This window comes from Nothobranchius furzeri, chromosome 17 (assembly GCF_043380555.1).
Source record: "Nothobranchius furzeri strain GRZ-AD chromosome 17, NfurGRZ-RIMD1, whole genome shotgun sequence".
Lineage (NCBI taxonomy): Eukaryota > Metazoa > Chordata > Actinopteri > Cyprinodontiformes > Nothobranchiidae > Nothobranchius > Nothobranchius furzeri.
Window position 1 is genome coordinate 56816474 of NC_091757.1, and position 22026 is coordinate 56838499.

General features: G+C 44.0%; 1 protein-coding gene across 4 annotated transcripts; it reads left to right on the forward strand.

The window, feature by feature from the left end:
- Nucleotides 1–22: 22 nt before the first annotated feature.
- tut7 (terminal uridylyl transferase 7) lies at nt 23–16039 on the forward strand. 4 transcript variants are annotated; one of them, XM_015973198.3, is made up of 29 exons: nt 23–128; nt 2509–2936; nt 3718–3872; nt 4017–4133; nt 4231–4408; nt 4478–4566; nt 4676–4727; nt 4823–4892; nt 5060–5186; nt 5307–5426; nt 5538–5672; nt 5874–6051; nt 7446–8140; nt 8209–8359; nt 8484–8570; nt 8670–8770; nt 8946–9003; nt 10952–11055; nt 11162–11251; nt 11331–11444; nt 11571–11648; nt 11743–11920; nt 12016–12063; nt 12141–12232; nt 14239–14354; nt 14432–14622; nt 14714–14787; nt 15614–15680; nt 15818–16039. In XM_015973198.3, exons 2-29 carry the CDS (start codon nt 2528–2530, stop codon nt 15874–15876), a joined length of 3933 nt encoding a protein of 1310 aa, XP_015828684.1. In that variant the 5' UTR covers nt 23–128; nt 2509–2527; the 3' UTR covers nt 15877–16039. The 4 variants fall into 4 exon arrangements, 3 of the variants coding, with proteins under 3 accessions (XP_015828684.1, XP_054587642.1, XP_054587643.1); XM_054731667.2 differs by having other exon boundaries at nt 29–128; nt 2512–2936; XM_054731668.2 differs by lacking the exon at nt 23–128 and adding an exon at nt 1351–1476.
- The last annotated feature ends 5987 nt before the right edge of the window (nt 16040–22026 follow it).

Consider the following 22026-nt stretch of genomic DNA (forward strand, 5'->3'; position numbering starts at 1 on the left):
TTTACAGTTTTCATTTTATTTTACTGTAGGCGGAACTTGTAACGCTCATGATCACACACAGCCAGGCAGCACTTTGCGTTATCTTCTAAACTCCAGAAGAGAAGATGAACAACCTCCGCGTACTAAAGGTATTTTAATAACTTTGTGGATGGATAAATCTGGCTCGTAACTTCACGCAAAGCCCGAGAGTAGCTGAAGTTCAAACAGCTCAACAGAAAATGTAAAAGTAGCAGTGGTGAAGCTTTGTAGGAAGATGCTAATGCTAGCCCTAGCCTAGGCGTCTTAAGTAGCAAGCTAAATAATAGCGGCTAACTTTAGCGTTGTTGTTTCTATGCGGCAGAGGCAGAAGTTAGCGGTAAAACGGGCGAGCAAGACTCGTATGATTTATTAATGTGTGACAACACTGTTAAACGTTACAACGACGAAGCAGAACACGTATTGTTATTAGTAGGGGTATCAGACTGCTTCTAAGCTAGCTAAAGCTAACAACCCTAAACAGGTACGTCAATGACTTACGTTACAGTTAGCTACGTAACTTCAGCGGCTAGTTCGTCTAAAACGTGTTAGGAAATTAAGTAGGCGTATATTACAGTTTGACATGTTAGTATGATAAGAAACAGCCATGTAATCTGTATTTGTTTATTGTTGCACTCCGTCAGATTTAAACTGATACACGTCAGCGTCCATTGCAGTAAGATTTTATTGCTGTTAATGTTAGATGACAGTTGTCAGCTGGTTATGTGGAAGATAAAAATACGTAACACATCAGCTGTTTTAACAGGCGTGTCTTAAAACGGAGTTTTATTTACTTCTAGAAACTGTAGTTTAGGTGTTTGAAAAGATCCAATCAATTCAAAATGTGCTTTCAGCGATCAATACACGAAATTTATTTTGTTTTTAAAAAACAAAGAGAGACTGTGTCTGAAAATCCTGTTTGTGTTACGTAACTTGGACTTGGTAGATCCAAACACATCTTGCTCAAATTTGTCTTACTGCAAGACTTTAAAGGGCAAGTCATCCCTACCAGAGTATTACTCCTCTCCCACTTCCTGTTTGAAAAATGCAACAAATGCTGTTGCCTAGCAGCCCGAGAGGGCGGAGTCGCTAACAAATACACACATACACACACAGGCTCACAACGATATTGTTACATCATATCCAGTGATGGGTACCGAATTCGGTACTTTTTAAGGTACCGACCGAATTCCACAGTACCGACTGAACACCGAGTCACGTCATTTGAAACGGTGCCTCGTTTCGGTACCCGTCCTTCATAATGAGAACTTGCCTAGACAGCTGCGCATGCGCAAGAGCGTTATGTCGTCGCTCGCTGAGAGCGTGTTGTAAACAGAGCAGCATGGTAGAAAGAACGCACGCTAAAGCTTGGGTCCACTTCACTAAATGTGATGGTAACTGGGTGATGATGAAACCAGCAACAACGGTCTAAGTGAGACATCCTCTTCTTAATCTGCTCCGGTAGGTAAATAAAATGTTTAAGATAATGTTAGCTTGATATGTTAGCTTCTGTTCCGCTAATGGTGCGTTCGCTTTCTCCTCGGAACTCTGAATTTTTGACTAGAAGAACATGATCGCGCTCTAAAGTTTGGCTTAGCTTTACTAAATGCGACGGGTGATTGGGTGAAGATGAAACCAGCGACAACGATCTAAGTGTGAGGCATCATCGTTTAAATCTGCTCCAGCAGCTAAATAAACTGTTTAAGATAACGTTAGCTTGATATGTTAGCTTCCATTGCCACCATTGTTATCAGCTAATGGTGCGTTCGCTTTCTCCTCGGAAATTCTAACTTCCCAGTAGGAAAAATCAAATGAAAAAGGACGGTAAAAGGAATGAAGATACACAGTAAATTTAGTTCACAGTAAAGATGTTTGCTTCAGTTTAATTATCAGCTTATAAAACTACAAGGACGATGTTAAAATACAAACAGTTGCATGTTATTTATCCTGATATTTATCAAATATTGTTATATATTGAGAAAAATATATATTTTATTATAAAAGAGAATTAAAATGTTAAACACATAAAAGTATCTAAAATTGGTACCGTTAAGTACCGGTTTCGATTCCTAGGCACCGGGAATTAGTACAGAATCCATTCAAATGTCAAAGGTACCCATCCCTAATCATATGGTACCAGCTAACATTCTAGGGTACCTCTTAGCCAATAGCGATGGCAGATTTAAATTCAAATGCAGTGCAGAATTTTTACCTGACAACGGCACAACACTGACAGTTTTAGGCAGAAAATTTTAATTGTAACTAAATTGCACTAAAGTGCAAAACTACTGACTACACGTGTCTGCAGCACGATTAGACACACATTTATATAGTTTATCAGAAAAAAAAGTTGATATGGGGGTGACTTGCTCTTTAAAAAGATAACAGCAGCAACTTAGCTACGGTTGGTCTAGATGTGTTTGTTAAAAGTTGTTTGTTCCAGAGTTTTCTGTACATAGAAACTTATCAACTTTATCTGTATCTTTCATTTAGCAGGCTTAGAACAATCAGTATGGACAACGCAGGCAGGCCGTACAGGACAAAGCAAGGGAACTGGGAGAGGGGAGCTGCAGCAGCAGGCAAGGCAGAAAACTGGAGAACGAATGACCAGTTTCGAGGACAGAACATGAGACCTGAAGGAGGTCAACAGGGGAAGAAGAACCAGGGTGCACCCTATAAAGCAAGCCCTAAAAAGGGAGGGCTTGGACCTCTGAGCTACTCACCTGGTGGATACAGAGGCGATCACAGCCCCTCACAGAGAGATGACCAGTGGTTCACTGGTTTTGAGAACAGCTATTTGAATCAAGAGGATAACTGGAGAGGGCGCACACAGCAGCCCTGGAGAAGGACCGCTCAAGGAGAAGGGCTCACAGAGAACATGGACCAGGGACGAAGAGATGCTGCTAATGCTCATAAACAAGGTGAGGATCTGGAGAACTAGTTGTAGGCAAATTGAGTGAGATATCTGTAAAAAATACCAAGAGGGAAAAAATGTAATGATCTTGAAAAAGTATTGATTTAATCAGCCTGCATCGACTAATGGGCTCGACACACGGGAGGCGACAAACGATCGCGGTCAGCGATATTTGTCGCCGTCGCCTTTATTACCTGACACACGGGAGGTGACCCGCGGCAGCGGCCAGCGGCAAAGCCGTCTACGCGTTCTGTTCCATGGCGAAATCCAAACTTCCGTTGTTTTGTTTGGCTGCATCAGGTTGGAGGGAATTAAGGTTATTTAAGCGGTTCAGAGTTAATAAAGCGGTAGATATGATGTTTCACAAGGTGCTGCTAGAGTTATGTGAAATCTTACTTCTGATTTTACTATAAAACATAATAATAATCAACTTCTCCTCCATGTTTGCTCGGAGATGTACGGAGCATCCTGTCCGCTCATTGGTCAGTGAATGAAACCTCCGCTGATTGGTCCTCGTCCGAGCGACAGCGATGAAAAGTTGAAAATGTTTCAACTTTCTGGGATCGTGTCGCTGGGTCGCCTGTGCACGACACGTGCACGAGCGCAACATTTCACACGCACGTTTTTCACATTTCGCCTGGTAGGAGGGAGACCCGCGATCATCGCTTTGTCGCGCATGTCTCATTGAAAATGAATGGAGGAGAGGCGATGTGGCCTCCCGCGTGTCGAGCCCATGACTGTGCTCCTTTTATTAAGATTCTGCTCACTGACATGACCTCGTTTTGAAGGAAAAAGACGGAGAAGCAAAAACACAAAGAACACTTTAGCTGAAGAGGACAGGAGCCTAGCAATCGAAGAGTCCCCAAGCTCGTTTGAAGACCGGCAAACTGTCCGGCAAGCAGAGAAGCAGCTTTTAAAGGAAGAGGTCTACTTCCTGAAGAGGGTATCGTCTCGATGTTTGTGCTATTCTCTCAAAATTAGACTCTTTTGTGACACAATATTCAAATTATTTGAGAACATTTTAATAATCCACATTTTCCTTTTGACATTGTGATTTATTTATATTTTGTTTCTAATTTCATTTCAGAAGCCAAACGGCAACCCTGGAGCGTTGTACACCTGTGCTCTATGCGATGTCACGCTGGACTCCATACCTCGTGCTTACAAGCACATCAGAGACAAACGGCACAAGAAGAAGGCTCGGGTGAGATTTTTTTAGTTGTTGCTGTCGTCGTTTTTAGGTTTAAAGTGTTGTTAGATGATTGTTGTGGAGTAATGGTCTACAGTTTTTGTGCTTGTAGGAGAAGCAGGAACAGCTGATGCTGACTGAGATCCAGCCTCCTGGTCCTGAGCAGATCAGTGCAGTGAGCGCTGCACTAGAGACGGTGGTTCAGGAACATGGGCTGAACGACCAGGATGTTGAAATGAGACAACGTGTTGTCTCCCTCATGCAAGACCTTCTTCTCTCCGTCCTACCTGGTAAGATGTGAGATGATTGAAAGGTGACTGTGCTGAACAGCTCATGAGGTTTACTTCTGTCGTTGGCAGAAATAAGGCTCAGGCTGTACGGCTCATCTTGCACCAAGTTTGGATTTAAGGATTCTGACGTCAACATAGACATTCAGCATCCACCTCACGTGAGTCAGCGGGGCTTTGTGGGTGTTTTTCTTGTAGAAAACATGATTTTTATGTGTTTTGTTCCATATGACGCATGTATGAAAACTTTGAAATGATATTTTTTCATAGATGCATCAGCCAGATGTCCTGTTGTTGGTCAAGGAGTGCCTCTCTGTGAGCCGTGAGTCGTGTGCTATTGTTGTTTTTAATAAAAGAGGAGCGATCATTTGGCAGCCAGTTAAAGGTTTCTATTTGACACATTTTTGTCGTGTTTAGCCCTTTTTATCGATGTAGAAGCTGATTTCCATGCCAGGCTACCAGTGGTCATCTGTACAGAGAAAAGGAGGTTGGTAGAAGTTAACAGATCATCCACTGAGTCTCTTAAATCCGGTATACCGGAGTGGATTTAATCTTCATCATAATTTAATATATCTAACATTTTGTTTAAACGTGTTTCTAAGTATGGAGTAGGTCTGAGTAAAATGTGGTGAGGTTTAGGATTTGCGTCCGCAGTGGCCTGATCTGCAAAGTGAGTGCAGGAAATGAAAACGCCTTTCAGACCACCGCCTACCTGTCTGCCCTTGCTGATCGGGAGCCTCTTCTCCACTCTCTGGTGGTGGGCCTCAGACGTTGGGCTCAGGTATTTTTCCTTTTTCTTATATTTGCAAAAAAATAAATAAAAACTGTTCAAAATCAAGCGTATTTTCCTTTTGACCAAACCTGCACTCTTCTTTTATTGTTTATTTCTCCTCTTACCTAGATCTGTGAGATTGACCGTGCCGAGGAAGGGGGGCTGCCTACGTACGTCTTTGCTCTTATGGTCATCTTCTTCCTACAGAAGCGCAAAGAGCCTATTTTGCCTACGTACTTGAACCAGGAGGTGCGTATTTCCTTTCATCTCGCGTGTGAAACGAATAAAACCTGCAGCAGACGTTTAAATGTAGCTATTTGCTCTCAGCAGAGACTAACCCAAGTATCTGATTGTCTTCAGCTGAAGGTTTTTTGTCTCAGCAAGCTGTCAGACTTCAATCTCACACGTGTAGAGGAGGGATATTTACACTGGAGCTACACACCTTCCTCCAAAGAACCACCGCAGCAGGCTGGGAGCTCCTGTTTAGACGGGGAGGTAATTATAAAGATTGTTTCTCCACATGAAGACAAGTGCAAGGTGTTTATTTGATGGAGAGGATCTGTTTACCGGGGATAAAACGTGTTTTAAGCTACAAAAAATGTTTTATTAGAAAATACTGAGTCAGTTAGTGAGAACGAAAGCACACACCAAATACTCATGTCAGATGATGTCATGAGAGAGGTTATGGATCTGCAGGTCCCACTGGTGTTTCCCAACCCTCATCCAGCAGTGGAAGTCGGACGTCTCTGGATTGAAATGCTGCGTTTCTACTCTCTGGAGTTTAAAATGGACGACTACGTAATCAGTGTGAGAACTGGTGCCATCCTCTCTCGAGACATCAAAGATTGGCCAAAAAGACGCATCGCTGTTGAAGGTCAGAAATCACCCCCACCCCTTATTAGAAAATAAATATTTTTATTGTTTTGATGCATTTGTTTGGCTAGTTTTACTCCCCTGACTTGTGTTGGACCTGCCTTGACATTTACTTTTACTTAAAGAGCAAGTCACCCCCAAATCAGCTTTTTTTCCTGGTAAACGATATAAATGTGTGTCTAATCGTGCTGCAGACACGTGTAGTCAGTAGTTTTACACTTTAGTGCATCTTAGTTCAAATTAAAATGTCCTGCCTAAAACTGTCAGTGTTGTGCCGTCGTCGGGTAAAAACTCTGCACTGCGTTTGAATTTAAATCTGCCACCGCTATTGGCTAATAGGTACCCTAGAACGTTAGCTGGTACCATATGATGTCACAGTGTTGTTGTGAGCCTGTGTGTGTGTATTTGTTAGCGGCTCCGCCCTCTCGGTCTGCTAGGCAACAGCATTTGTTGCATTTTTCAAACAGGAAGTGGAAGTGGAGTAATACTCTGGTTAAGAGTGACTTTAAAGAGCAAGTCACCCCCCTACTAGAGTCTTACTCCACTTCCACTTCCTGTTTGAAAAATGCAACAAATGCTGTCACCTAGCAGACCGAGAGGGCGGAGCCGCTAACAAATACACACACACAGGCTCACAACAACACTGACAGTTTTAGGCAGGACATTTTAATTTGAACTAAGATGCACTAAAGTGTAAAACTACTGACTACACGTGTCTGCAGCACGATTAGACACACATTTATATAGTTTAGGTGACTTGCTCTTTAAAGACCAAGTTCACTGAGAAATTGTTGTTTACTTGTTATTGTTTACATGTGATCGGTCACTCTGAGTTTTAACATTCAGGCCGAATGGGAAAGTAGTCTTCTATCCCTGTTTCCTGCATTAGCCGCTGATAGAAAACAGATTGAGAAATGCTCAGATTAGAGAAGCCTGTCTGATCTACATCACACTGTGAGTTAGCACTCATGGACTCACACATGTCTGGGCTAATAGAAGCTAACCGTTAGCATTAGAGACTTCACAACACGGCAGAACTCCTCCAGACTCGATAAAACATCAATGCTGCAACGCAAACTGAGTCATTGGTAGAGTTGCATTGCTGTTATCCAATCAGAGACGAGAGTTGCCTGATTAAATGGACCCAGAACCTCCCGTCTGAAGCTCACCGCTCATCTGGTTCACTACTGCTTTCTGAAACAGGAGCGCCAGAGCTTTTTTCCCACCGAGATTCGCTCACAAGGCATTCAGTTATGCTAGGGATGTGTTGAAAACGAACGAGTGAACTTGGTTTTAAAGTCTCCACATGCTGCCTGCCCCCAGTTTGAACCTTTGAATTTAGCATAAATATGCTTTAGATGTGGCCTAACTCCCGGAAACATTCCTGTTCTTTAGACCCGTTTGCTGTGAAGAGGAATGTGGCTCGCTCTTTGAGCAGCCAGCAAATGTATGACTACATCTTCCACTGTCTTAAAAGTACATACAAGTATTTTGCACTTCCACCCAACACACCTGCTGCTCACCGCGAGAGAGAAAGCCAGCAGGGCCAGACTCCAGGAGCAAAGCCCGATGCTCTGCGTGAAGATCCAGCCCGTCTGTCAGGCTTCAGCCGGCTCTCCCTTCAGCCAAAACACACCAGTCCCGCTGTGGAGGACGGCCCTGCTGACTCAGACTGCATCATTGAGGATGAAGAGGAAGTTGAGGAATGTCTTGACTCTGACGAAGAGCGAGAGAAGGAAAAGGTGGACCCAGGCAAGAGCAGTCTCTCTGAAGAAGAAGAAGATGATGATGATGAGGAGGAGGATGTAGTTGTTGACACACACGGCCGACAGCACTTGGACAGCTTCACCACGGAGGAGGAAGACATTTTCCTGGTTGATGAGATCTCAGGGGAGGACCTTTTGTCAGATGAAGAGGCTCCAGATCTGGACACTCCTGGATCGTTGGAGGAGGAGGAGGAGGTGGAGGTGGAGCTGCAACCTGATCGAGAGTCACCTGGACCTTCAAAGAAAAGACCTGAAGAAGAAAACCCCCCGAAACAAACCCGATCGGCGTTTGAGTTCACCCGGCAGGCCTTCACCCGGGGGAAGGTAGCTCACCCACTTATTTAAAAACACTTTAGACTTTTAAAGAAAATTAAACCTATAATGTTTTCTAGTCTCACACAGTCGTGTGCAGCTTGTGCAAGCGGGATGGACATCTGAAGAAAGACTGCCCTGAGGACTTTAGGAAGGTGGAGCTGGAGCCGCTGCCCCCGATGACGCCAGAGTTTCTCAGGGTCCTCAGCAGCGTCTGCGGGCGATGCTACAGTGAGTAACGCCACAGTAACCGGCATTTATATCACAGAAACACTTTAATAAGCTTTAATAAGCTGTGATTGATGGTTTATTTATCAAATATCTTTTCTAAATTGCAATGTTTCCTTTTTATTAGCCGACTTTTCCCCAGACGACCTGGAACAGAATGTTAAAGAGTCCATCCTTCAAGACTTGGAGGCATTTGTCAGAAAACAGTTTTCTGGTGATTATTTATTATTAGATTCCCGTTATTTGGTATGAAGGAGAACTGGGTTTCGACCAGCCCACACAAACCAACTTCCCGTCCTCTCTGGCGTTACAGGGGCTCGGCTCCGACTGTTTGGCTCTTCCAAGAACGGCTTTGGCTTCAGGATGAGTGACCTGGACATCTGCATGGTGCTGGAGGGACGGGATAACTTGCATGTAAGTCACACGTTTATTCTGTTGCATTAGCCTCCGTGATGTTTTTGTAAGCATTAAGAAAATCTGGTCACAGTTTTTCATCTTAACTATCAGTTATGTACGTACGCGTTCATCCGAGCTGCTTTCTCGTTCGGTTTTTAGTCATTTTTGTGATGCTGTGTCTTTTATTTGACAGAATCTTGACTGCACCAATATTATTAAAGGTCTGGCAAGACATCTGAAGAAACACCCAGGTACACCACCGCTGATCTCACCATCACCGCTTTAAGAGTCAGTCTGAGCACAACCAGATGTTGATGACTTACCCCGGGTTTCCACGGGAGCCGCCAGCAGCACGTCTTGCTCGCGTAAGCTGCTGCTTGGCCCTTCCCACGAGACGCGAAGCAGCAGGGGAGCAGCTGTCACCGACCGAGCACGAAGTCACACGAGTGACTTCGTCAGTAAACACAACAACAAGCAGGAGAAAATTACAACATGGCTTGTGTTTTATGTTCTGTTCGTTTTATAATCGCCAATACGGACCTGAAAAACAAAGGAGACCGCTAGCTAGGTGATAACTTCTCACGGGGACGCACAGTTAGTAACTTTTTTTAAAAGTAAAGCAACCGGAAGGCAGTACGTTCTTTATTCTGAAAATCTCGGGAGCTTCTCTCCATTTCCGCGTCCGATTTCCTGTCTTTCCTTCCCCAAAAATGTCGAACTTGACCCGTTTCAGAGGCGTCGCGCGTAGAAAATAGAACCGGCGCGTAAAGGCCGCGACATGCTGCTCCTGAGACGCGGCCGACTCGCGCTGCTGACGGCTCCGGTAGAAAAGGTTCTGTTGACCACAGCGGTTCCTATCAGCAGCTATGACGTGCTGCTGACGGCTCCGGTGGAAAGCCGGGGTTACTCAAATCCGAGCTTGACACGGCGCGAAACATTTCAAGCGCGTCCAAGAAGCGTCTCGCCGTGCCACTAAAGCTGCTCTTCCAGGAGCTCTACTCGGGAAAACACGGACCCGTGCAGCTCGGCCCGACCAGTTTCCACGGGCACGGTTCGGTTTTCTCCCGTGTTTCTAGTCCCTGCTCCGTTGAGGTGCCTGGCAAGGCTGAGTCGGGCTTTGTCGTGACAGTGGCTGCTGATTGGCTAGGGGGCAGAGTCACTGGTTGCGCTGGAGTCTTCTGCCTTCTGCTTCAGTGCCTGCAGCCATTTCCTGGTTCAGACCATAAAAATGTCCAGCAACGCCACCCTTTTTCAGCCGAGTTTCATTTCTGTGGAGCATAGAGGCTGCCGTACACCGTTTACTGATCACCTCATGTTATTTTGTCATGAGTACAAATCGCGCACCCCCCTCCCCCCAGGAGTGCCGTGGGTCCCCTCCTTCCTCCCCCACACACCGATGACGGGCGCACCCAGTTTCTGTCATGAAGCTGGCGTGGAACCAGAACCACGCTGCACACAACTGTTTCAGGCTGAGCAGCGCTCTTCAAAACCCTCATAAATTCCCATTAAGGGCAGCAGCAGCTCAACAGGCGGAGCGGGTTGTCCAGTAACCGGAAGGTTGCAGGTTCGATCCCGGCTCCGGACAGAGAATTCTGCTGTTGTGTCCTTGGGCAAGACACTTAACCCACGTTGCCTGCTGGTGGTGGTCGGAGGGACCGGTGGCGCCTCTGTCAGTGCGCCCCAGAGCAGCTGTGGCTACATCGTAGCTCATCCCCACCAGTGTGTGAATGGATGAATGATACCCTGCAGCGTAAAGCGCTTTGGAGTCCTGACTCTGAGAGGCGCTGTACAAGTGCGGGTCATTTATCATAAAGAGTGGATTGGGTTCTAAGCCGCTTCTGGGACACATCCGTTTCCACGGTTACCACAGGGCTAGACAGGAAACACACATGCAAATATAAACTGTTGCAGATGCTTTTCTTACCTATAGATATTCTGTCAGTGCACGAGACTTAACGGCTCATTCACTACCAGCGTCTTTCAAGAAGGGCAGCAATGTGTTTTCAGTGGGGAGGAACAATATTAAACACGACATCAAACATGACCTCCTTCTCTTGGTTCGATGGTGGATGACAGAAACAAATCGTGACCTGTGGAGGGATTTTGTGATCTCCAAGTCCAGCGAGGACAGCGGAAGAGCCGCTCTGTGTCTGAGACTCTCCTCGGTACGGAGTGACGAAATAATTTCTCTGTTTTCAGCCCTGAGAAACATCCTTCCTATCACAACAGCTAAAGTACCGATTGTGAAGTTCTTCCATCGGTTCACGGGCCTGGAGGGAGACATCAGCCTCTATAACACGCTGGTACTGGTCATCATTGTTTTTTCTTGTAAAAACAACCGATTATCTTCTCTTTCAAAGTGAGTTTTCCCTTGTTTAGTAATATTACACCACCCTGTTTTTGCTTCAGGGCCTGCATAACACTCACTTGTTAGCCACCTACGCCGCCATAGACACCAGAGTGAAGGTCCTCTGCTACGCCATGAAGATTTTTGCAAAGGTGATCATTATTTTCAACCCTAAATCTTCAGGATGTGTTTTTATTGTATGAAATGTTGTTTTCACCCTTTTGATTACAGACGTGCGACATCGGGGATGCCTCCCGTGGCAGCCTGTCTTCCTACGCGTACACCCTCATGGTGCTGTTCTTCCTCCAGCAGAGAAACCCGCCAGTCATACCTGTCCTACAAGAGGTACAGACCATGCGTACAGGATAAATGTGCTTTCTCAAACTACAAATGTTAATTTATTGCTAGGTTTAATTGATTTTTAATGTAAAATGCTGTTGTTGTGAGTAACTACTGAGTGGATTGTTGCAGATCTATGATGGAAAGAAGAAACCCAAAGTGCTCGTTGATGGTTGGAACGTGTACTTTCACGATGATTTAAAAGCATTAGTGAGTATAATTTGTGTGCACGCTCTTGCAGAAGCGTTATTGTGAGAGTGTTTGCAGCACTGACCCTTCGTGCTCGTCTGTCCACCTGCTGCAGCCCAGCGTCTGGCCAGAGCACGGGAAGAACACTGAGACGGTTGGGGAGCTGTGGCTCGGCCTGCTCCGCTTCTACACCGAGGACTTTGACTTCAAAGAGCACGTCGTGTGTGTCCGACAGCACGCACGCCTCACCACCTTCAACAAACAGTGGACGTCCAAATACATCGTCATAGAAGGTCAGTTGATCTCATCGTTAAACTCTTTAGTTGAAGTGCTTTAGTAGATCTTCGCCTGGATTTAAAGTGTTTTACTGTTTATGTTGTTACTGTAGATCCGTTTGACCTGAATCATAACTTGGGTGCTGGTCTGTCCAGAAAAAGTACGATGGTTTTCTTTACTTGAACATATTAAATGTGGTTTAAATCCTCTCATGTGACTTTTATCCTCATTAAACAGTGACGAACTTCATCATGAAGGCTTTCATCAACGGCAGAAGGCTGTTTGGTACACCGGTGAAAATGCAGCTTCCAATCGCTCCAAGTGCTATGGTTAGTTCTTGTTCTGTTGTCTAGACCAGGCGTGTCCACAGGGTATCCGCGGGTCCTTAAAAAGTCTTAAAAAGTCTTAAATTTGCTTTTCCAAATTTAAGACCTTAAAAATCCTTAAAAATGACAGATAATCCTTAAATACAGTTTCCAAAGGTCTTAAATTACCAAAGACGCAATAAACTAGATTCTTTTATTTCTATTAAAATTTTGCGAATTCCTAGTAAAGCATTTTTTGTGTATGACGTTGGCGTAAGCGGAACCGTACACATTCAGCTGGTTGTGAGAGGGGGCTATTTTTAGATGAGCACATTAGCTGGTTAAGCTAGTGGGAGCTTGCGCCATGGGGAAGTGCAAGTTTAATGGTAACTGGATGGTTAATCCCACCTTTGCGACATGGTTAGCACCGGTTCCAGGCAATAGCTGGAAATTATAGCTTAAATTTAATTTTTAAAAATTGCTTAAATTGGGTCAAAGTGGCCTTAAAAAAGGTCTTAAAAAGTCTTAAATTTGGTTCCCTTAAACCTGCAGATACCCTGCTCCAACACGTCGCTGCCAGCTGCCAGTAGCTCAAAGTTGCTTGCCTGGAGGCTTAGTAGCCAGTGAGCCCTCCCGCCTGACTACAAAAATGCCCAAATAACGAGGGACAGCTTTTAAATTTGAAGGCATTTTGTCTAAAATTTGCTATTTTTGGATGTAATAAAAAAACTGATTATTGCTCAAATCTTTTGGCAAATGTGTTCAAGTCTGCACGACTGGAAATACGCAGATTCGTTGCAGCACGGATCCCCATTGCTGTCAACTTTGAACGCAGCGGCTGCAGCTGGAGCAGGTGGATGAGGACGTGCTTGTAAAGAAGATGGGGTGATGTTGGTGATACAGACCTGGGTCGGGTTTAAGGAGTCTGATGCTGAGCTGCTGAACATCCTCAGTAAAACGATCTGGGCAACAGCCAAGTCCTTTCTGCAGGAATTGCTTGTTAACGCAAAGGAAATGCCGTTTGTTTATGAAGACAGGCTTCCAACTTTCTGGACATCTGTGATTTAGTTTCAACAAGTTTCCCTCAACTACTTCAGCTGATGGGCTGCGCAGTGGTGCAGTGGTTAGAGCTGCTGCCTTGCAGCGAGAAGGTCCTGGGTTCGCTTCCCGGCCTGGGATCTTTCTGCATGGAGTTAGCATGTTCTCCCCGTGCATGCGTGGGTTCTCTCCGGGTTCTCCGGCTTCCTCCCACAGTCCAAAAACATGACTGTTAGGTTGATTGGTCTGTCCGAATTGTCCTTAGGTGTGTGTGTGTGTGTGTGTGTGTGTGTGTGTGTGTGTGTGTGTGTGTGTTGCCCTGCGATGGACTGGCTCTCTGTCCAGGGTGTACAATGAGCAAAAAATGATGAAAAGACGTTTTTTTACTTCAGACTATTTAGAATTTTGTGTTTTCATCACATTTAGCTCGTCTTTTATTTAAAGTATCTTCAGCTTTATTTCTTTTATGAGAATTTTTGTGTTGCGTGTTTGGAAAAACAATCATAACATAACAATTACGTAAAGGTTTTGTACTAAATTCTATAGTTTTGGGGAGTGTTTGATCATGTATGACAAAGTTACTGAATACTATAAAAAATGGACCGTTCTGCTCAGGGCGCAGGTTCAGACTGAACAGGTTAGCTGCTGTTGGCTCAAACGGACGTCAGGTCATTCACACAGAGTAGCTTTGTGTTTTATTATCTGAAAGTATCCATGTTTAGTTTAGTTTGAGTTGGAATGTGACTGTTTTACTTTTATTTTACAGTATTGATGTACTGAAGTACAGATAAAGCAATGTGTGAATGCATGTTACTATAGTAAGCATAGCATTTTTAACATAGTTAGCACATTCACTCATGGAAAGTATCGTGTGGCTGTAGCTCTTCTGTTCTTTCATGGTGTAAAAGTAGCTCCCTTTCTCCAAAAGGTCGCAGACCCCTGGCCTAAATGGTCGTGTTTTATTCAGATCTTGATGCTGTAGTTTGTTGCAGGAGTATTTCTTTGACACTGAAGTCCTGACGGGGGGAGAACTGGCTCCCAACGATCGCTGCTGCCGCATCTGTGGGAAGATCGGCCATTACGTGAAGGACTGTCCCATGCGTAGGAAGTGAGTCGCACCGCTCAGCTAAGAGTTCCTGACCCAAATGTGGTCTGTGCTGTACGACAAGCCTGTTTTCGTTCTAGGGCCAGGCACAGAAGGGATTCAGAGAATGTTCAAGACTCAGGAGAAGAGGGCAAAGATCCGGTCCGACCCAAGAACGAACCCTGGAGGAAGAGGGATCCGGCGGAGACGCGCTGCTGCTTCCTGTGTGGATCAGCGTCCCACATCAAGAGGGACTGCCAGCTCAACAGAGTCCCTGCAGGCTTCCAGAAAGGTGGCTTCCTTTTCCCCTCTGGCAGCTGACTCATCACTCATCACGGTTATAAACGTGTTACTACTGTTTATTTTTATCTGCCGTTCTGTAGGAAATGTCAAAATGGAAAGGTTCGCCCCCCCCACTGCGGCCCAGGCAAAGAACCTGAGAGAGAAGGAGAAGCAGGTCTGTTTACTCTGAGTAACAAAACGATGTTTAACTCTTTCGCTGCCGGCGTTTCTCACCGTTTAAACTGTTTAAGAGTCACAGAACGTTGCGCGCTAGGATGATGTCGACGCCAAAACAAGGCGGAGACTCACCTCTTACATCAGGAAGAATCCGCGCGTCTCGAGCGTTATCCTTTCATAATCCGTTGTTGAATTGTGATCAGCAGACGCTTTTCCGGTTCGTGCTAGGGGTGGGCAGTATAAGCGATATGAGGTAGAAACGATATAAAATTGGGTAATGATAGAGTTTTTGGCTATATCGCAATACCTCGATGTCGCAATAACACATGACGTCACTAAGATGTGCACCCTGCTGACATTGGGACAACAGAATGGAGTGACTGCAAGCGTGGAGTGGGCGGAGGAGGAGGCCAAATGCCTCAGGTGGCATATATTTGCCACAGGAGGATATTTAAAAGCACGCCATTCTGACATTTATATAAAGAGGAAAAAATAAATCGCAATATATATTGTTACCGCACATGCTTCAGATTATATCGCAATATCGATTTGAGGCCATGTCGCCCAGCCCCGGTTCGCGCCTCACTTTTTTTTACAGCAGCGGCCCTAAACGATCTCCTAACACGTGGATGTTCTGCTTCCTGATCACGTGTGGCGTACGCGGATGAAGATCGGCTTTAGAGCTGGGATGTTTGTTCTCACGGTGCGGGGGCTCGTCCGACGCCCACACAGTAAAAACATGCAGTGAATGAGTTAAAGATGAGCTTTTAATGTGGTAGAGCACTGCGTTATAGAGCTAAAACTCTGTCCTGCCATCTCCTCAGGGCCTAACCCCGCAGGAGGAGAAGAGGGGAAGAAAGCAACAAAACGTGATACTAAGTCCACAAGCAGGTATTTAAATTTAAAAGAACATTTTTCTTTCAACAAAACCTGCCGCACGTGTTTCACGTGGTCGTAAAGTTATTCCTACCTACATTCCTTCACATTCTTGGGGAGGGACTCATTTGTGTCTTTCTGCTGTGCCTCAGGTAGTCTAGCCTGCAGAAACGTGACTCGGCCTGGCCACAAGAACAGCCCAGTGGAATGAGGAGCTCCAGATCTCAGGATTGTACTGGTGTCTGTGCAGACTGCGTCCACAGTCCAGTTAAACCTTTTATCTGAGTGGTTCTGATTGGCCAGAGGGAGCCCTGTACAAGCCAAAGCCTGGGCACCATGACTTGAAGCCAAATAGGGCCTTTGTGTGTGTGTGTGTGTGTGTGTGTGTGTGTGTGTGTGTGTGTGTGTGTGTGTGTGTGTGTGTGTGTGTGTGTGTGTGTGTGTGTGTGTATTCATCTCCCCCTACCACCCTGCAGTTCTCTGCATCAGAGCCTTTTTTAAGCTGCAGTTTTACAAAGACGAGCCATTTTGCATGCGTCCAGCGTCTTTGTTTACACGCATAACCATTTTATAATTATTTACCCCTGAAGCCCAATTTTAATCCTCACAACTAAAACTTTAGGAAACTCAACACCAGATTGAAGATGGTTTTAACTTCATGCTTTAAAGTAGTTCCGAACAGGAAGACGGCGGGAGTTTTAGAGCCTTGTCTTTCCCAAGGGATCCGGACGCTTTAAGAAAAACACCAGAAGGTGTGAACGGCAGTGAGCCTTTTGTTGTGGTTGTGATGCTTTTAGGAAATATGCTTTTTAATCTAATTTCCCAGCACTTACGTCCATTATCTCAGCTTCCTTAAAGTAAGCAGTGTTGTGTTTAGTAGAGGAGGTTCTTTTTTTTGTTTTCATTGAACTTAATTTTATTCGGAGCCTGCTCCGCTCGCTCGCCCTCAGCAGGACCTCCTCTTCTGACCGTTCCTCCACGCTAGGACACGTTGTGATGACGGTGCAAAAACACGTTTTAGTAAAGTATTTCAAACTACACTGGTAAGATGTTGGCATATGATGCTGCAAACGTTTGAAACTTGTAAATCGTGTAATTTTATTGTAATGATGCAACACATTGGTAGCTGCACTGTGAGGATTCATGCCCTTGAATTATGTTGCTGCTTGTCATGTCTGTAAGACCTGTTCTGTGTTTCAGTGATGGACACGCCGCCATGATTGTTCAGCTGGTTTTGTTGAATTTTATAGAAAAAAAACATTGTTGGCCTAGTGAGGAGATTTCCTATTTTAAAGTGATTTTATTTTAACGCCAGCCTAACTTGTTTTGATTGACTAAACTGAAACTGATGATAACGGATATTGTTTCTGCCAGACCAGCTTTCAGTCCATTTTGTCTCCAAAATATTAAAACTCAGAAGTCCCAGTGTAGAGTGGTTTCTTTGTGCTTTTTTACAAAACACATTTAAAAAGTTGCCTTTCTAAATCTGAATATGTAGTCAGAACTACGTTTTGCTGACTTCTGAGAAGATGCATCACATTTCTTTTTGATTTTATTTGCTTTTGGGCACCTATGCCTTAAAGAGCAAGTCACCCCCTACCAGAGTATTACTCCGCTCCCACTTCCTGTTTGAAAAATGCAACAAATGCTAGCCTGGCTCCACGCTCCATTGACGGCTCTCGGTTGTGGGGCGGGTTCTACCGTTGTCTTTCAAGTGATCTCCGCATGCTACTGGACAATGAATGTGACATCCTCTTGTTTCACTCTGTTGCATCATCCCACCCACCAGGCATATAGAGTGCCCTGATTGGCCCACAAAGCAGATAAAGCTCTCTGATTTGTTCACTAAGCAGATAGAGCACTATGATTGGCCCACCATTATGGACCAATCACAGCTCTTTATGTGTTTGAAACCCCTCTAGAGAGCTGTGATTGGTTAGCCAGAGTCCTGGTAGGAGCTGCGGAGGTTCCAGTGGAGCGTGCCTAGACCAAACTTTGCAAAGCAAGAATTTGGTCTCGTTCACTAGGCTAAACAAATGCTGTTGCCTAGCAGACCGAGAGGGCGGAGCCGCTAACAAATACACACACAGGCTCAGAATGGCATTGGCTGTATTCGAGCCATTGACTGTGTTCGAGATAAGCCAGTTCTGCACAGATTCGGTCACCGGTGATCGGCGAGCAGTGCATGTCGGTTAGATTTGTGTCCGACTTGACGCCGACTTGCTCTGACGTCATGCATACGTAGGCAACGATAACCTCGTGAGATCAAGGCGGCTGCAGATTTTGGAGCAAGGCGCTGCAGTTGCTCTCCCTCGGCTGCAAAACCTAGAGGATGACGGGAAACGCCTGGCTCTCACCTGATCTAAGATCTGATTGGTTCATATTCTGATCCAAACATCCGGTGGTAGAGCATGAAATGTTAGTTGGTCACATGTATTCTGTAAATCATGTTACGTTGATGATAACTATATAGGCCATAAAGATAAATGTGTTTTGTGTTGTTTTGTCACGTTTCCTATGAGCACACTGAAGCTACAGCTGATAACCTTTACTTATTACTACAGTCATGTCTTCATATACAATATATGATATCCACAAGCACGTGAGGATGTGTTTCAGCTGCTAACAGGCACCAGAATTAAACAAATGTGAACGCTAACGTGATATCTTCAGTCATCGTCACCCACGAGCTACACATGCAGGAAATCTGTCCGACGTAAACGCCGGCTTTCAGCCACGCCCCCTGCTGCTTCCATCTGCTCTCGTCTGTTTTCCAGGCGAGGCGCAGCTCAGCTCGACCACGGCCATTGTGACATCATATGGTACCAGCTAACGTTCTAGAGTACTTCTTAGCCAATAGCGATGGCAGATTTAAATTCAAATGCAGTGCAGAGTTTTAACCTGACAACGGCTCAACACTGACAGCTTTAGGCAGAAAATTTAAATTTGAACTAAAATTCACTAACGTGTTAAACTATTGACTCCACGTGTCTGCAGCACGATTAGACACACATTTTTATAGTTTATCAGAAGAAAAAATGATTTGGGGGTGACTTGCTCTTTAAATAATTTTTATATGCTCAGGGCAAATGTTTGAAATTTTTATTAGTGAAATATTTTGTAATGAATGTTTGGCAATATTTTCTATTTCAAATGAAGTTTTCCCTTTTAATCTGAATGTAGTCCCAAGATTGAAGGAAGGGGAAAGCGATGAGAGAGCCTCGACTGATGCAGAGATTTTATTTCAGTTCATCTGAAATTACTCCTGTTGATGAGGTCAACCATCAGACCGTGAAAACTGTACAAACGGTTAAATGATCAATGTTTACGGCAACCCCAAAACAAAACACACATCTTAATCACAGGAGCAGTAAATCATACACCTCGCTCCGCTTCCCAGCAGGGGCTGCAAATATCAGATCCTATTGGAATACTGTGTCACACAATACAGAATCTCTGGGCTGGGCACATAAACCAACCAACATGCATCAGTGCACGGCCAAAATAAACTCAATATTAATGTCCAAACATTTGTTAAACATGCACCTCCATTCTGATGGTTTGTTTGAGGCAAAGTTCAGTCTCCTAGCTTAGCCAGGGCGTGTTTCCTTGCAGAAAGTTTTTCTTTGCCAACACAGCCGTGTTTCCTATGAACTACTGAGCAACTTCTGGTTTCACACAGGATCAGAAGAGGAAAACATCATTTCTATAGCGCCTCTCATGATAAAAATCACGAGGCGCTTCACAAAAACAAAAAATATAAAAAAGCATTTAGAAAATGTTGAAAAATATATTTAAAATGAGCAAAAATAGGAAATTGTGATTAAAAAATGTAAAGAGAGAGAGAGAGTGAATAGGAAAGAGGGAAATCAGTGGATCCTGAGGAAGGTGGAATAAATAGGTGGGGAGAGCAAGAGGGGTGAAGAAGGTGCATCAGTCAGCTACTGATTAGACAACAGTGCCCCCTGCTGGAAATTCTTCAAAGTGTTTGAAATAAACAAACAACTGACAGCTACACTTAACACATCATCAGTTCAGAACAGACATCTCCAGGTGTGTTCCAGATAATACAAGCTTGTGTCCAGTTAGCCACATTTTACAGTTACTGTATTTATTAGATTTGTAATTTATTAAACTTTTTATATAGAATATAGAATAGAAAATCCTTTGTCATTGCAACAAGTACGACATTAGATGCAGTCCCTGTGTCCAAAATTGTATTTAAAAATAATTTAGATAAAAGATATTAAAAAAAACATGTAAAAATAGAATAAGAGAAACAGTATTGCACATGATGAAACCTTTGCGCATAGTCATTTCACCTTGACTAGGTGTGAAAGGTGAGCTAACAATATGTACATAATATTGCACAAGGTCTTTTATATTGCACATGAAGTGGAATTCAAAAGAACGGGGCTTGATTGCCATTCAGTGCCTCGATGGCCACAGAATTAAAACTGCTGTATAGACTGCTTGTCCTAGCTTTTATGCTCCTGTGTCTTTTGCCTGATGGCAGCAGTTGGAACAAATCATGAGCAGGAAGAGGCAGCGAAAGCTGTGTAGTTCATCCAAAGAGGATAAACAACAGCCGATGAACTGCTGGGCGGTCTCCACGATCCTCTGAAGTGACTTCCTCTGTGCTGATGTGCAACTGGAGAACCACACACAGAGGCAGTAGCACAGGATGCTCTCTATGGAACAGTGATAGAAGGACACCAGCCGTTTTGGGGAGATAATGAGTAAAGTCTCATCTGAGCCTTCTCTGTTGTGTTCACACCCCAAGACCGATCATCAGTAATGTGTACACCCAGGAAGCGGAAGACAGACACTCTCCACGAAGTTTCTGTTGATGAAAAGTGGGATGATCTCAGTTTTCTTTTTCTCCTTGGTCTTTGCTGTGTTCAGGAGCAGGTCATTGTCTGTGCACCACACTGTCAGCACCTCCAATTCGTGCCTGTAGGCAGACTCTTCTCCCCCAATATGAGCCCCACCACAGTAGTGTCATCTGTGAATTTCACAATGATGTTGCTTTTATGGGTGGGTACACAGTCATGGGTGTACAATGTAAAGAGCAGGGGGCTCAGCACGCGGCCCTGGCGGGAGCCAGTGCTACCGATGGTAGCTGAGGAGATGTTAGGGCCCACCCTGGCCCTTTGTTTGCGATCTGCCAGGTAGTACCTATACTGTATGTCGATGGGTAGTACGTTATCCAAGCAGAAGTGGGGTGGGGGAGTCCCAGATCTGACAATTTGCACACCACTCTGTGAGGGAGGATAGTATAGGTGCCTGGTGCCTATCTCCAGCGGTCAATGGGCAATCAGGCGGGGTACACGCCGGACAGAGAGCCAGTCCATCGCAGGGCAACACAGAGACACACAGGACAAACAATTCTATCTATCTATCTATCTATCTATCTATCTATCTATCTATCTATCTATCTATCTATCTATCTATCTATCTATCTATCTATCTATCTATCTATCTATCTATCTATCTATCTATCTATCTATATCTATCTATCTATATGTCTATCTATCTGTCTATCTATCTATCTATCTATCTATCTATCTATCTATCTATCTATCTATCTATCTATCTATCTATCTATCTATCTATCTATCTATCTATCTATCTATCTATCTATCTATCTATCTATCTATCTATCTATCTATCTATCTATATCTATCTATATCTATCTATCTATCTATCTATCTATCTATCTATCTATCTATCTATCTATCTATCTATCTATCTATCTATCTATCTATCTATCTATCTATCTATCTATCTATCTATCTATCTATCTATCTATCTATCATCTATCTATCTATCTATCTATCTATCTATCTATCTATCTATCCATCTATATATATATATATATATATATATATATATATATATAATACATACACACACACACACACACACACACACACATATATACACACACACACACACACACACACCCACACACACACACACACACACACACACATATACACACACACACATATACACACACACACACACACACACATATATATGTATGTATATATATATATATATATATATATATATATATCAGTCATTTAAAGCAATTAATGCAATTTAAAGCAATTAGGGAATATTTTAGAAGATTTAGCAAGATAATTGTTTATTTATTAGATTGCTGAGTTGGTTCCATTCACATTTTTCCTGAAATAATATGAAAATTCTAGGAAAGATATTTCGAGAGAAACTTTTAAATAAAAAGCTGTTAATGAAAAGAATCCTGGCACGTTTTGAAGATGCCTTCCTCTGTTTTTTGGAGGGGGGCGGGGTGTGACTGAGGAATAATTAGGAGGCAACGGGAACATAAAGT